The 16237-nt window shown below is 43.9% G+C and overlaps 1 protein-coding gene across 1 annotated transcript in view; it reads left to right on the top strand.

Moving 5' to 3' along the window:
- The first annotated feature begins 213 nt into the window (after nt 1–213).
- Nucleotides 214–16237, top strand: part of LOC138283321 (indolethylamine N-methyltransferase-like) — a 30723-nt gene continuing 14699 nt past the window's right edge. The window contains exon 1 of the mRNA XM_069221327.1: nt 214–424. Within this exon, the coding sequence (XP_069077428.1) occupies nt 277–424 (148 nt within the window). The 5' untranslated portion in view covers nt 214–276. The remainder of the gene's footprint in view (nt 425–16237) is intronic.

Raw genomic sequence — 16237 nt, 5'->3', positions numbered from 1 at the left:
GGGCATATCCGGCACACTTAAGGCATCAGATGCAAAAACAAGAAGATGATGGGTGGAATGCTTGAAATAATCTTAGTCACTGGCAATGGCTTGGAGCTACCTCGCAGTCCCAGTCTGCCTGAAGGAAAAAAAAAAAAACGACCACAAAGCAAACATGATTCATAAAAGGCAGAATAATGAATCACAAAAAGCATATATTGCGTTTTTCAAAACAGTATTTTGTTTAACACTGTATTCATCACAGGCACAACTTACTAACAATTCCTAAGTCAGAAGATGGAGTCAAGTTTAACATGGACCGACTTCTACCAGAAATATTTCGATGCAGAGACGTGTTTGGCAGAATTCTTTAGACCTGAATCCGAATTCGAAAGTGATTCAGTGGCACAACCAATGGGCCAAATTTCCAACTTCTTTGCTTCTGGTATGTAAGTTCCAGCCTTTCGTTATCTTTTCACTTGAATTGATTCTGTGTAGTAAAAAGACTAATGTAAAGCCTTCTTCTCTTGAACTTCCTGTATTTCATTCAAAAATGTTGAAACATAGGAATTCAAATGCACTTTTGACTTTTGTGTGAAAACTGGGACTTTTGTAATGCCTTTGTTTCCGAGTAAAATTTGACATACCAATCCCTTGTAAGTATAGAGTGAATTGAGTCACGTATTGAAAATGTATGCAAAATATGCACTTGCTCACAGAATGCTTGTGATTTTCCAAGGCAACAAGAATTTAAATTATTTACAATCATTTTTAATTATTGTAAATATTACATTTGATAGGCCTTTCTCTTGCATGTGTTGAGGAACTTGAGTAACATACGGGAAAGTTCTATCTGAGGTACCGTTCTAGGGGGCAAAACTTCAACTTTTCTAATATTTCATTAATCGGTTCATTGTGTGAAAGGGAGAGCAAAACTCACAATGTCAACAAAATATGGCACTGCTGCTCTTGTCCCAAGTACTGGTGTTCAATTACAAACAGATGCATTTGCTCCATTGTCCAAAGGTGTGTGCATGATGTCTATCTTAGATTTTATATTAGAAGCGTACCTTTCTAGTACCCAATACTATGCTCAGGCAGACTATAAAACTTTTGCCACTTTGCACATGTATTGTACAGTGCAGCATGCATGCAAAGTTTAAAACCTTTGTAAGCAGCTCTGCCCTGGGGATTATGACCCCCTTTTCTGCCAGAAGTTTCAAGGTGGTACCACCGCCATGAAAATGCTAGCAGAGAACTGGTGTATGGGGCCCCAGGGGAGCCCCTGCTCTGCCCATGCACTTGGCTTGGGCCACCCTGGCCAGCACCAACACAATGTTCCCTGTCTGCTTTGCAGACAGTGAACATCGCAAGGGTACTGGTGCACCCTGCAGGCTACAGCATTCCAGCTGGCTCGATATGAGCCAGAGACAATGTTGTAGCCTTTTTCCCAACAGGCCAGTGGGAAACACATAAGAGCTCCAGCGGGGAGGTCGCAGCATAGTCCCCGGGCAGCACGGGGGCCACAGGGCCCCCGCATTAATTACAGATCGCCCCGGTGAGGTGGTGGTCCCCAGGGCATTGGGGGGGCACATGCCCCCGTATCCCAATAAAATGAGCCTTGGGAAGGTGGTTGCTCCAGGGGCAGTGGGCCAGAAGGCCCCCCCTTTTTTTTTTTTTTTTAAAAAGCCCCCCGACTTGGCCCATCCAGGGGGCATTGGACTAACAAAGCACGGGAGCCTCCACTTCATTTTTTTTTTATTTTACGAGCAGATTTGCGGATCCACCGCTTCTCCACTTGAAAATGTAAAAAAAAAAAAAAAAGCTTTTTAGTCCTGGGGGTGTCCCTTTGGGATCCAGCACCAGAGCTAAGGGTTCAGGGTGTTCGTACCCTGGCCCCTTTTGTTTTTTTTACTTTTATTTTTGGACGTGGTTTCAGCCAAGTCTCAAGATGGCTGACAACACTTCAACAGCTTCTGTTGTTGAAGTGTTATCAGCCAATCAGATCTCAGCACGAGAACATTAGGGGTTGCGAGTCCTTCACGTCCTTAGATTCCCATTAATTTCCCAAAAACTGCTGATCCGAATTACACCAAAACAAAAAAGCACTCTTCCTGGACTAGGACCTACCTTCCTGCCAAATATGGTGTAAATCAGTCCTGTAGTTTTTACACCATCGCTGTTTAAAATACCTAAAATCCCTTTGGAAAAATGGATGGGGAAAGCATGTTTTGGGACCCACTTTTTTCCTCCTCCCCCCATCCCCCCCACCCCCTGGATGGATCACTCTGAATCTTTCCAGGCAGCAGCTGTCAGAACAGACAAACTTGGGGAGGAAGTTTTGTGAAGATTTGTCAAGCGGTGCCAAAGATACAGGTACGTAAATAAATTATTTTTGTGTAGAAACGTGTTCCTACCTATAACTACCTAGTGTCAGTGGTAGAAACTATATATATATATATATATATATACATAGAAACATACATAGATACTTAATATATATACACATGCATACAGCTACACATAGAAATACATACATATATAAATGTATTTGAAGCAAAATATTCATTTGTTAAACAGGCCTAAAGAGTATGTATATATTTTAAGATAAAATAGTTATTATACATATTCGTACACAGAAATACACTTATCTAAAGATATACACTTAATCAAATTATAACATGTTTACATACACAGGGATATGCAGTCCATTGCTGTTTGAGTATGGTGGTTATGTATGAAAGAGCCAACTCTTAAGTAGTCTTCTGAAGAAAAGAAAGTTATCCTTGGATCCTATATTTGGGGGTACTGAATTCCATTGTTTGGCCGCTTGATCAGAGAAAGATGTACCTTCTATTGTCTTTTTCTTATAAGGTAGTGTTTTGAGGTAGGGTGCCAATCTTGAGCAGAGGTTTCTTAGTTGAATATATTTGGTGATTTTTATTACTGATGAAAAGCTATCCTGTTCCATGTATTGCTTTGTGGGTAATACAAGGCCACTTGAAGGTGGATCTTCTGGCAAGTGGTAACCAATGTAGGTCCCTCAAGGCAGGGGAGATGTGGGCTAGTGGCTTTACTAGTAGGAGTAGCCTGCCAGTGGAGTTCTGAATGAATTGTAGTTTTTTCATAATAGATAGAGACCATTGGCGTAATCCAGTTAAGATACTACCAGAAAGATAGTAGGCTGCACCTTGTGTGGACATCGGAGGTGGGGGAAGATGTGTTGCAGAGTTTTCATGGTGATGAAGCTTGACCTTGCTAATTTTTTCCACTTGAGCATTCATTGTTAACTTGGAGTGCATAGTACATAGTAATTCCAAGGTTTCTTACTTCCTTAGATATTGATGTCTTGTGACACTCTTTAAAAGAACAATAGCAATAGAAACTATTTAATTGTCGGTGTAGCTGGGGCCTGGTACAAAAACCATTATGTACAATAGAGACTATGTGGCATATAAAGTAAATAAGTGGGATAAAATCATGAAGTTGTTAAATAACATGGGAATAAAGATCGAAAGCTTGTGTCTTAATGGTTCAATTTAAGATAACTGGGTGCAATTCTGAAGGTTGAATTTAAACCAATATTTAAAGAAGAACAGGACCACCCAAATCTACTCTCATAGGATAGTGGAGAGAAGGGCCAATTAGTCAACAATGTAAAAAATTGGAGGGAGATTGTAAAGCAAATTTGAACAGATGGCTCCCCCATCGAGTACATGTAATGATACTAGATGTCGGAATCACCTGCTTCTTTTCCGGCCAGCTTTCAAACCCTCTTCTGCATCTGAAGTCAGTTATGGATACATCATCCTCAAAATATATCCTTTCCAATCCATTTGTATGCTAAACTGAAAATAGGAAAATGTTGCTTTTGATCTCTGGGTTGGTGAATGCAGCCATTAGTGAACTAAATTATGCAGTAAATGTTATTTAAACTGAAGAAATTACATCTGTACTCATATTTAGTGGATCTGTGTCATATCATTTTTGAGATGTGGTGTTGTGTGCTTTAAATAAATACTTTAAAAGGTTTATGAAATTCATGCTTGGGCTGAGATCCTCTTACATAGATTAGTTTCACTTCATACCTACTGGTGATTGAGTTGATAAATTTCTGCCGCTCAATCCATAAAGAAACATAGATTTGTCAGGGGTCCCACGAAATGTTAAACAAATTCCTATTTAAAAACTTTTCCTTGGCCAACTGGTACTAAAAACCTTCTCGTAATACAGAAAAAATGTCTTCCTACTTCATGTTTGAATAAGTTCTATTTTTACTACAGGAGCAACAGAGGGCTTTGTTATGCAGCGAGACCTGAATGAAAGTTTCCAGGACTTTGCTGCAGGTTTTTATGGAGCAAATTTCCTGACATGGTCTTGAACTTGTTTCTTTTGAGAATACTGACTGCCAGTGTAGGAAGTACCATCTTTCTTGGCATGTTACCCCCATTTTTACCTGTATGTCAGTATGTTTTTGCCTGTCTCACTGGGATCCTGCTGGTCAGGACCCTAGTGCTCATAACTTATGGCCTAATGTGTGTGTTGTCAGTAGTGCTTAACTGTGTCAATGAGGCTCTATTAACCAGAACCTCAGTGCTTATGCTCTCTCTGCTTTTAAATTTGTCACTGTAGGCTAGTGACTTTATTTACAATTTTCAATTGGCACAATGGACCCCCCTTATAAGTCCCTAGTATATGGTACCTAGGTACCCAGGGCATTGGGGTTTCAGGAGATCCTTATTGGCTGCAGCATCTCTTTTGCCACCCATAAGGAGCTCAGACAAACCCTTCCACAGACCTTCCATTGCAACCTGCGTGAAATAGTGCACACACTATTTCACAGCCATTTTCACTGCACTTAAGTAACTTATAAGTCACCTATATGTCTAACCTTCACTTGCTGAAGGTTAGGTGCAAAGTTACTAAGTGTGAGGGCACCCTTGCACTACCAAAGAAGCCCCCACATAGTTCTGGGCCAATTCCTGGGACTTTGTGAGTGCGGGGACACCATTACACGCATGCACTACATATAGGTCAATAGTTATATGTAGCTTCACAATGGTAACTCCGAATATGGCCATGTAAGTTGTCTAAGATCATGGAATTGTCCCCCTCATTCCAAATGTGATATTGGGGAGCCAATTCCATGCACCCTGGGGGCACCACTATGGACCGCAAGTACTGCCAAACCATTTCTCTGAGGCTTGCACTGCAGTTACGGCTGCTGCCACCTCACAGACAGGTTTCTGTCCCCGGGGTCTAAGCAGCTCAGTCCCAGGAAGGCATAACAAATCATTTCCTTTGGGAGGAAGGGGTTACACCCTCTCCCCTTGGAAATAGGTGTTACAGGCTGGGGGAGGGTAGCCTCCACAGACTCTGGAAATGCTTTGAAGGGCACAGATGGCGCCCTCTTTGCATAAGCCAGTCTCCACCGGTTCAGGGACCTCCAGTCCCTGCTCTGGCGTGAAGCTAGACAAAGGAAAGAGGAGTGACCACTCCCTTGCCCATTACCACCCAAGGGGTGGTGCCCAGAGCTCCTGCAGTGTGTCCCAGACTTCAGCCATCTTCTTTTCCAAGGTGTGGGGAGTGGAGGCCTCTGAGTGGCCAGTGCCAGCAGGTGACGTTGGAGACCGCTCCTGGTAGGTCCATACCTGATAAAGTAGCCAATCCCCTCTCAGGGCTATTTAGGGTCTCTCCTGTGGGTTTCTCTTCAGATTCTACTTGCAAGTTTCCATCAGGAATCCTCTGTAACTACTACTTCATCCTCTGACCTCGGATCAACCGCAGCCTGCTCCAGGAACCGCTGTAACAGAAACAAAGTATCCACAAGGGATTTTTGCAACTTCAGTTTCAGCCAGCAACTGCAACAGTTTCCATGGTGTGCACACTCTGAGGACTCCCTGTCTTCACCCTGCACCAGAAGGACCAAAGAAATCTCCTGTGGGGTGACAAAGTCACTCCCCTGCTCATGCAGGCACCTTCTAAGTTGACAACTGGTTCTCTTGAACTCCACTACTGGCAACGAGCATGCTCCTTGGAACACAGAGGGTGGACCCCATTTACACAGACTGTCCTGAGGTCCAGCTTTTGCAATTTGGAGGAGGTAAGACCTTGCCTTCCCCCAGAACGACAGTATCCCTGTGCACTACGTCTTCTTCACCTCCTGAGGCCTCAGTGCACTATTTGCAAAATTCCTTTCTGCACGGCCTGGCCCAGGTCCCCAGCACTCTATCCTGTGATGCTCAACTTGCTGAGTTGTTCTCCGGCGGCGTGGGGCCTTCCTTTGTAGTGCTGCACCAACTGCATTTTGCACCTCTTTTGTCCCCGTGTCCTGGGACTCCTGTGGGTGCCATCTAGTACTCTGAGGGCTCTCTGAGGTGATGAGAGCCCCCTCTTCCTCCTCACATAGAGTTGAGGCCCCCAGGTCCCTCCTGGGTAGAAATAGTGCCTAGTTGACGCAAAATGCAACTTTGCCGGAACCAAGGCTTGCTGGAGGAATCTAGCGCCAAAACTTACCTGCATCCAACTTCACAGCGTGCAAAATCCTTTGCATCATGCAGGAACCCACTGGCACCTTCCTAGGGTGCTTTTCTGCAGTCTTCATCCAATAGGGGTCTCTTCTTTTGCACCCTCTTCTGGGTTGGCAGGGGTCCTGTCCTTCCTGGAACGTCTTTCGACTTCTGGACTTGATCTCCTTTATTTGCAGGGCTTCAGGTCCAGGAATCCACTGTTTGTTGTTTGCAGACTTGGTTGGTTCTTGCAATAATCCCAATCACGATGTGTAGTGTGTCCTAACGAAACTTGCAGTAATTTACTCCTGCTTTTCTGGGCTGGGGTAATTTACTTACCTTTATTGTATTCTTACTCTCCCAGCGATTCTGCACACATTACACTTGTCTAGGGGGGAATTCGTGATTAGCATTCCACTTTCTTAGTATATGGTTTGTGTTGGCCCTAGACCTATTTTCTCCCATTGCATTCTGTAGAATTTCCTATTGTTTGCACTATCCTATGTCTAATTACTTGCCTTATTTTGGTGTCTAGTGTATATATTGTGTATAATACTTACCTCCAGAAGGAGTATTGCCTCTAATATTGTTTTGGTACTGTGTCACTGTAGGAAGGTAGCCTCTTTCTAGCCTTGTTACCCCCACTTTTTGCCTGTTTGTGAGTATATGTCGGTGTTTTTTCTGTCTCACTGGGATCCTGCTAGCCAGGGCCCAGTGCTCATAGTGAAAACCCTATGTTGTCAGTGTGTTTGATATGTGTCACTGGGATCCTGCTAGCCAGGACCCCAGTGCTCATAAGTTTGTGGCCTATATGTGTTCCCTGTGTGGTGCCTAACTGTATCACTGAGGCTCTGCTAACCAGAACCTCCGTGTTTATGCTCTCTCTGCTTTCTAAATTTGTCACTGCAGGCTAGTGACTAAATTGACCAATTCTCATTGGCACACTGGTACACCCATATAATCCCCTTGTGTATGGTAACTAGGTACCCAGGGTATTGGGGTTCCAGGAGATCCCTATGGGCTGCAGCATTTCTTTTGCCACCCATAGGGAGCTCGGACAATTCTTACACAGGCCTGCCAGTGCAGCTTGAGTGAAATAACGTCCACGTTATTTCACAGCCATTTTTCACTGCACATAAGTAACTTATAAGTCACCTATATGTCTAACGTTCACTTAGTGAAGGTTGGGTGCCAAGTTACTTAGTGTGTGGGCACCCTGGCACTAGCCAAGGTGCCCCAACATCGTTCAGGGCAAATTCCCTGGACTTTGTGAGTTCGGGGACACCATTACACGCGTGCACTATGCATAGGTCACTACCTATGTATGGCATCACAATGGTAACTCCGAACATGGCCATGTAAGATGTCTAAGATCATGGAATTGTCACCCCAATACCATTCTGGTATTGGGGGGACAATTCCATGATCCCCCGGGTCTCTATCACAGAACCCGGGTGCTGCCAAACTGCCTTTCCGGGGTTTCCACTGCAGCTGCTGCTAACCCCTCAGACAGGATTCTGCCCTCCTGGGGTCTGGGAAGCCCCAGCCCAGGAAGACAGAAGAAAGGATTTCCTCTGAGAGAGGGTGTTACACCCTATCCGTTTGGAAATAGGTGTGAAGGGCTGGGAGGAGTAGCCTCCCCCAGCCTCTGGAAATGCTTGGATAGGCACAGATGGTGCCCATCTCTGCATAAGCCAGTCTACACCGGTTCAGGGATCCCCCAGCCCTGCTCTGGCACGAAACTGGACAAAGGAAAGGGTAGTGACCACTCCCCTGACCAGTACCTCCCAGGGGAGGTGCCCAGAGCTCCTCCAGTGTGTCCCAGACCTCTGCCATCTTGGAAACAGAGGTGTTGGGGGCACACTGGACTGCTCTGAGTGGGCAGTGCCAGCAAGTGACGTCAGAGACCCCCTCTGATAGGCTCTTACCTCTCTTGGTGACCAATCCTCCTTTCTTGGTAGCCAAACCTCCTTTTCTGGCTATTTAGGGTCTCTCCTCTGGGGAATTCTTCAGATAACGAATGCAAGAGCTCAACAGAGTTCCTCTGCATCTCCCTCTTCGACTTTTGCCAAGGATCGACCGCTGACTGCTCCAGGACGCCTGCAAAACCGCAAAAAAGTAGCAAGACGACTTCCAGCAACATTGTAGCGCCTAATCCTGCCGGCTTTCTCAACTGTTTCCTGGTGGTGCATGCTCTGGGGGTCATCTGCCTTCACCCTGCACTGAAAGCCAAAAAGAAATCTCCCGTGGGTCGACGGAATCTTCCACCTGCTAACGCAGGCATCAAAAGAGTGCATCACCGGTCCTCTGGGTCCCCTCTCATCCTGACGAGCGAGGTCCCTGGAACACAGGAACTCTATCCAAGGGACTCCCACAGTCCAGTGATCCTTCAGTCCAAGTTTGGTGGAGGTAAGTCCTTGCCTCCCCACGCTAGACTGCAAACCTGTGCACTGCGTGATTTGCAGCTGCTCTGGCTCCTGTGCACTCTTCCAGGATTTCCCTTGTGCACAGCCTAGCCTGTGTCCCCAGAACTCCGTCCTGCAGTGCTCAACCCTCTTAGTTGGCCTCCGACGTCGTGGGACCCTCCTTTGTGACTCTGTGCCAGCTATGGTGCAAAAATATTCTAAGTGCCTGCTCTGGTACTTCTGCGGGTGCTGCCTGATTCTGTGGGGGCTCTCTGAGTTACTGAGCGCCCCCTCTGTCTCCTCCTCCAAGGGGCAACATCCTGGTCCTTTCTGGTCCCCAGCAGCACCCAAAAACCTCTACTGCAACCCTTGCAGCTAGCAAGCCTTGTTTGGGGTATTTCTGCGTGGGAACACCTGTGCATCCATCAGCACGACGTGGGACATCTTCCATCCAAAGGAGAAGTTCTTAGTCCTCTTCGTTGTTTCAGAATCCCAAGCTTCTTCCATCCGGACGCAGCTTCCTTGCACCTTCATCTGGGGTTTTCTGGGCTCCTTCCCCTCCGGACACTATCGCGACTCTTGGACTTGGTCCCCTTGCCTTGAAGGTCCTCAGGTCCAGGAATCCATCTTCAGTGCTTTTCTGGTGTTTGTGGTTCTTGCAGAATCTCCCTATCACAATTATTGTGTCCTTTTGGGGTAGTAGGTGCACTTTACTGCTACTTTTCATGGTCCTGGGGCAGGGTATCTTGGACACCCCGACTGTTTTCTTACAGTCCCAGCGACCCTCTACAAGCTCCCATAGGTCTGGGGTCCATTTGTGATTCGCATTCCACTTTTGGAGCATATGGTTTGCGTTGCCCCTAGACCTATGTTTGCCTATTGCAGCCTATTGTAATTCTATACTGTTTGCATTGCTTTTCTAACTCTTACTTACCTGTTTTGGGTTTGTGTACATATAATGTGTGTATATTACTTACCTTCTTACTGAGGGTATTCACTGAGATACTTGTGGCATATTGTCATAAAAATAAAGTACCTTTATTTTTAGTAACTCTGAGTATTGTGTTTTCTTATGATATTGTGCATATGATACAGGTGGTATAGTAGGAGCTTTGCATGTCTCCTAGTTCTGCCTAAGCTGCTTTGACATAGCTACCTTCTATCAGCCTAAGCTGCTAGAAACACCTCTATTCTACTAATAAGGGATAACTGGACCTGTCACAGGGTGTAAGTACCACAAGGTACCCACTATAAGCCAGGCCAGCCTCCTACAGTCACCCAAATAAACAACCTTTATTTTTGGTAACACTGAATATTGTCTTTACTTGTGTATAATTACTGTGTAACGATGAGTGGTATTGCATGAGCTTTGCATGTCTCCAACGTCAGTCTAAGCTGCTCGGCTAGAGCTACCTCTATCAGCCTAAGTTGCTAGAACACTGCCATATTTCACTAATAAGGGATAACTGGACCTGGTGTAATGTGTAAGTACCCAAGGTACCCTCTACAAAACAGGCCAGCCTCCTACAGTGACCACTCCCCTGTCCATCACCACCCCAAGGGTGGTGCCCAGAGCTTCTCCAGTGTGTCGCAGACTTCAGCCATCTTGCTTTCCAAGGTGTGATGACACTCTGGAGGCCTCTGAGTGGCCAGTGCCAGCAGGTGACATCAGAGACCCCTCCTGATATGTACATTCCTGATAAGGTAGCCAGTCCCCTTCTCAGGACTATTTAGGGTCTCTCCTGTGGGTTTGTCTTCAGATTCTTCTTGCACGTTTCCCACAGGAATCCTCCGCAACTACTACTTCATCCTCTGACCTCGGATTGACCGCAGACTGCTCCACGAACCGCTTTAACAGCAACAAGGTATCCAGAAGGGCTACTTCTCCTCTGCAACTTCAGCTCCAGCGAGCAACTGCAACAGTTTCCATGGTGTGCACGCTCTGGGGACTCCCTGTCTTCACCCTGCATCAGAAGGACCGAAGAAATCTCCAGTGGAGTGACAGAGTCACGTCCCCACTCTTGCAGGCAACTTCTAAGTTGACGACCAGTTCTCTTGGACTCCTCTCCTGGTGATGAGCATGCTCCTTGGAACACAGGTGGTGGACCCCTTCGGCACAGACTTTTCTAAGGTCCTGCTGTCTAAATTTAGAGGAGGTAAGACCTTGCCTTCCCCGTTTGCGACAGTACCCCTGTGCACTGCATCATCTTCACTTCCTGAGGCCTCTGTGCACTATTTGCAAGAATCCTTCGTGCACAGCCTGACCCAGGTCCTCAGCACTTAATCCCGCAATGCTCAACTCGCTGAGTTGTCCTCTGGTGGCGTGGGACCTTCTTTTGTAGTGCCACACCAACCGCAATTTGCATCGTCTTTGTACCCGTATCCTGGGACCTCTGTGGGAGCTGCCTGGTTATCTGTGGGTTCCCTCCAGTGTTGGCAGCCCCCTCTGTCTCCTCAGTCTGAGTTGAGGCCCCCAGATCCCTCCTGGGTCCAGGCAGCACCACTTTGACACAAGCGTGACTTTGCTTGAACCAAGGCTTGTTTGATGAATCCTGGGCCGAAACTCGCTTGCATCCAACATCTCTTTGTGGGACATCCATTGCATCATGCAGGAACCCAAATCCATCCTCCTTTGGTGCATTTCTGTAGTCTTCGTCCAACCAGGTCCTCTTCTTTTCCACCTTCTTCTAGGTTGGCAGGGGCTCCTGTCCTTCTTGGAACTTCTTCCGACTTCTGGACTTGGTCTCCTCTCTTTGCAGGTCTTCAGATCCAGGAATCCACCATTTGTTGTTTGCAGTCTTGCTTGGTTCTTGCAATAACTCTTATCACCACTTGTTGTGTGTCCTAAGGAAACTTGCAATACTTTACTCCTACTTTACTGGGCTCTGGGGTGGTTCACTTTACTCACCTTTGTGGTTTTCCTACTCTCCCAGCGATTCTCTACACACTACACTTGTCACATTCCACTTTCTTAGTATATGGTTTGTGTTGCCCCTAGACCTATTTTCTCCTATTGCTTTCTATAGCAATTCCTATTGTTTGCACTATCCTATGTGTAATTACTTACCTTATTTTGGTGTCTAGTGTATATATTGTGTAGAATACTTACCTCCAGAAGTGTTATTGCCTCTAAGATATTTTTGGCCTGGTGTCACTAAAATAAACTACCTTTATTTTTGGTAACACAGAGTATTGTCTTAACATGTGTATATGTACTGTGTAGCTATAGTGGTATTGCAGGAGCTTTGGTGTCTCCTAGTTCAGCCTAAGCTGCTCTGCTACCGCTGCCTCTATCAGCCTAAGCTGCTAGAACACTACTACATTTCACTAATAAGGGATAACTGGACTTGGTATAAGGTGTAAGTACCCAAGGTACCCACTATAAACCAGGCCAGCTTCCTACACGCAGAAAAAGCTTAAAAATACTGTGAGCAAGCTATAAGGTGTAAGTACCCAAGGTACCCACTATAAACCAGGCCAGCCTCCTACACGAGGAAAAAGCTTAAAAATACTGTGAGCAAGCTCTAGTCCCAGTAGAAGTGCAGACCACAGAAAACTAAAAGAAAATGCTTTGTGTTCCATAAAACTAGTTGGGAAGCTTTACAATAAAGTGATTTTAGCTAAAACTATACTCGAATCAGCATTTACATCAACATAATGTTGCCAACTTATTTATAATGCTTTCATCATATCATTTTTGAGGCCTTGCTTCAAGCATTTTCCCTTATCAGATGTATTTTAGGTAATAAAGCTGTGCCAAGCATTCCAACCATGTTAAACCTGTGGGTTTAAATTATTCAATCGGATATCCAGACCAGATATTCTGACCTAGTCTTGGCTCAGCATGCATCCAGCTTTGACATTGCCTTAATGGGCAGCACACTGTGTTTGATTAATGGGGAGCTACACCTACTTTGACTCCTATCTGCAGGACACCTATGTCTCTTTAAGGAGTGAGTTCAACAACTCACAGACAAAGCTGGAAATGATTGCTAGCATGAGCTTGTTGGTCCCAAATCTGACATTGCTTCAACTGACCAAATATTTTGCCTCAGGCCACTGGATAGTAATTTGAACTGCAAGTTACTAAAAGGCAGAGCTATGATCAGCCCTTGGGTGGTTCCATTTTTTGATGTCTCTTTTTCCATGTTTTGCTCCCTTTGTTTTTATTAATATATACCAAAATGGATAATAAAATACAAAATGACATTAAAAATAAGATTCAAATATATATATATATATAATTTTAACTTGAATATGTTTACAATAACTAAAAAATATCTAGAATAAACTTATATATAGTAACCTAAATTCAACCAAAAAAATACTAAACAAACAAAAAAACAATTCAAATACAGCACACTAACTAGAATTCTTCAAAACACCAGATAAACAGAACAAACATTGGAGAAGGTGCATACTTTGGGATGGAAGGAGCCAGATTTACTATTCCAACTCCACTTTGATAAACACTGGGGAAAGTGCATACATTGAGGAGTGGTGATCAGATTTAATTTTCGATCTTCAGTCTAACATACTTTAGGGAACACACATATAATGAGATTAAATGTCCTACTTTAATACAACAAGCACTGGGAACGCACAATCAATGGGGGGGGGGGGGGGGGGGGGGGGGAAGGGCGGATTTTCTATTCTAACTCCAATCTACCAAACATTAGGGAAAGTGCAAACATTTTGGAGAGATGTTCAGATTTAATACTCTAGTTGCAGTCTAACAAACATTGGAGAAAGAACATACATTGAGAGAGGGCAGATTTAATTTAATAACTCCTATCTAAAACATTGGTCAAAGTGCATACATTGAGGGGTTTAAGTGCATAATAAATGAATAATGATAGAAAAACAGATCATGTAGAAAAAAACATTTATTTGATTATAATGTACTTTTTTTTTGTGTTACAAAAACACTAGCCATGCATTCCCCCGAAACCTACATACCGAAAATTGCCATAATAAAAAATATTTAAAAATGTAAAATTATTAAACAAGTAATAATAAGTTATATACACTTTAAAAGTACAAATACTCAAACCCCAATAGACAAAAGTATCTATGTACATACATAAAATAATAGTGTACAAAAACATATACATCTATTTTATAAATCAATATATATATATAAACAAAAAAATACATTAATTACCCACATGCATATTAGATACATTGATCTATTATTTTATGAATTGAAATACATTTTGATTGAACACTACCTACCCAATATTCCCATAAGCCCCACATCCTAAAATCAAAATGCACTTTAAAAATGCTTTCACCTTAGTATTTCTTCTGCAGGCATTACCTAATGCTCTGCTGATTTTTATTATTAATTATATACAATGTGGATATAATTGATCTCTTCACAACTATTTGATTGAACAGTTGATTATTAATTATAAGACTGGGAATTCAATTCATGGATTTAAAAAATCCACAACAAATAAACATAGGCATAGATTTATAAAACTTTCATGCCATACCACACAGCAAGACACCTTGCTACTCTGTTCTGTGTGAAAGGGAGAGGGCAGGAATATGCTATATTTGCCATTATATGGCACGAACCTGCCCTCTTCTTGCTCTGTTGCAGAATGTGCTAGCTTGCGCTAACACAGGCACCCTTGCGCCAAGGTGCAAGGGTGTCTGCGTTTTAGGCAGGATTGTTTTTTTGCAGGGTCATCTTCCTGCACAAAACAGTCCTCTGATTCTTTTTCCTCTTTCTATACACAGAGAGAGCTGAAAAACGAAGAAAAAATAAGCATATTTCTCCTTGTTACGCCTTGTTATACCCCCACGGGGAAGGTGTAGCATTTTAACGCATTTCCAGGTCCGCCACCCACTGCAAATCTAGGAATGCAGCAAAATCCATTGGTGGATGCATGGGAAAGCCACACTGCACCCATGAAATGCCTCCCTTGTACAGAGTAAAAACAAGGCAGCGACTTCTGCTACACTACTCCACATTTACGAAGTACTGCAGGGCCACACAAGGTGGTCGTGCGATGCTTGGTAAATCTGACTTTAGTGCTGCGTTGTCCTCGCATTACCATCCATGATGCAAGGGCAATGCAACACTATGATAAATATGACCATTGGATTTTAAGCAGGAAGACAGTCTTCTACAAGTAAAGTGTATATTGAACAATGTACATAGAGGTATACAACATATTACGTGAACGTCTGACTTTCAATCCCTTACTAATTTCTTGTCAAGTCTTCTTATATGACATTCTCTACCCAAACCAAGTCGTCATTTCCTGGCTGGCTTTTCCTTTTTGAGGCTACAGATACTGCCTTATATAGGATAAATCCCTTCTCTCAAATTCTATTTTCTCTGGTAGTTATTCCAGTATTCCCAAGTGCAGAGAAAAAAACTCCCAGCTCCAATGAGGTATTATTATTTTTTGTTTTGCAAATACGAACATCACTTTGGCAGATTTTGGTTCAGATCTACAAGGCTTTAGCGCCTCCTTACACCACACTAGAGTCATTTTTTTATGCTAATGTGGCTCAAGGAGGCAATTTTTGCTGCACCATATTTACAAAGCGGCACAATGCATGTATTGCACCACTTTACGATCCATTGCGCCACATTATGACTGTGTCAGGTGTACTGTGTGCAAGGGGGGCGTTCCGGCGTTAGGAGGCACGCAAAAATGGCAGTGTGAAATCTATAAGATTTCACTGTGCCATTTTTGGCATCATTTTTAATACCTGCTCAAAGCAGGTGTTAAGGTGTATTAAAATTTTAATCAATGGGCCCCCTTGCACTTTGCTGCATTCTCGTCAACCTTTTTGATGGTAGTGCAGCAAAGCGTCACACTAACGTAAAAAAATTTAACACTATTGGCCTAACGTGTGCCATGGTGCACCATATTACAAATACAGGGCACCCATGGTGTCATTAGGTGGGGCAAGGGCGACGCAGGGAAGCTGGAGCGTCTGCACTGATGCGCCAGTTTCTTGTAAATATGCCCCATGTCTTTTTTTTTAAAAACGTGACTGACCTGTCATGCTGCCATGATATGGTGGTCTGGTCGACATTTATATTTTCACACAAACTGTGCTAACACTGTACTAGCAAAGCACTTTCAGTAAAAGTGCCTCCCAACAGGACATTAATCTGACCTTTACAGGGGAACCGCCCCTAAGCCACACATGTGGGTGCTTTTCCACCTTATAGGTATGGAGACCTATTGCACCAAAGTCTACATGAGCACCAAAATTCCTTATGAACAAAGATTATGGCAAGGGCTTTACTACATAAATTAATAATATTCACATGTATTTGCCAGTAGAGAAACGGGGGAAGCAGCAACCCTTGCA

Source organism: Pleurodeles waltl, chromosome 3_1, assembly GCF_031143425.1.
Source record: "Pleurodeles waltl isolate 20211129_DDA chromosome 3_1, aPleWal1.hap1.20221129, whole genome shotgun sequence".
NCBI lineage: Eukaryota > Metazoa > Chordata > Amphibia > Caudata > Salamandridae > Pleurodeles > Pleurodeles waltl.
Note: the sequence above shows the minus strand (reverse complement) of the source record. Positions and strands in the feature narration are given on the sequence as shown.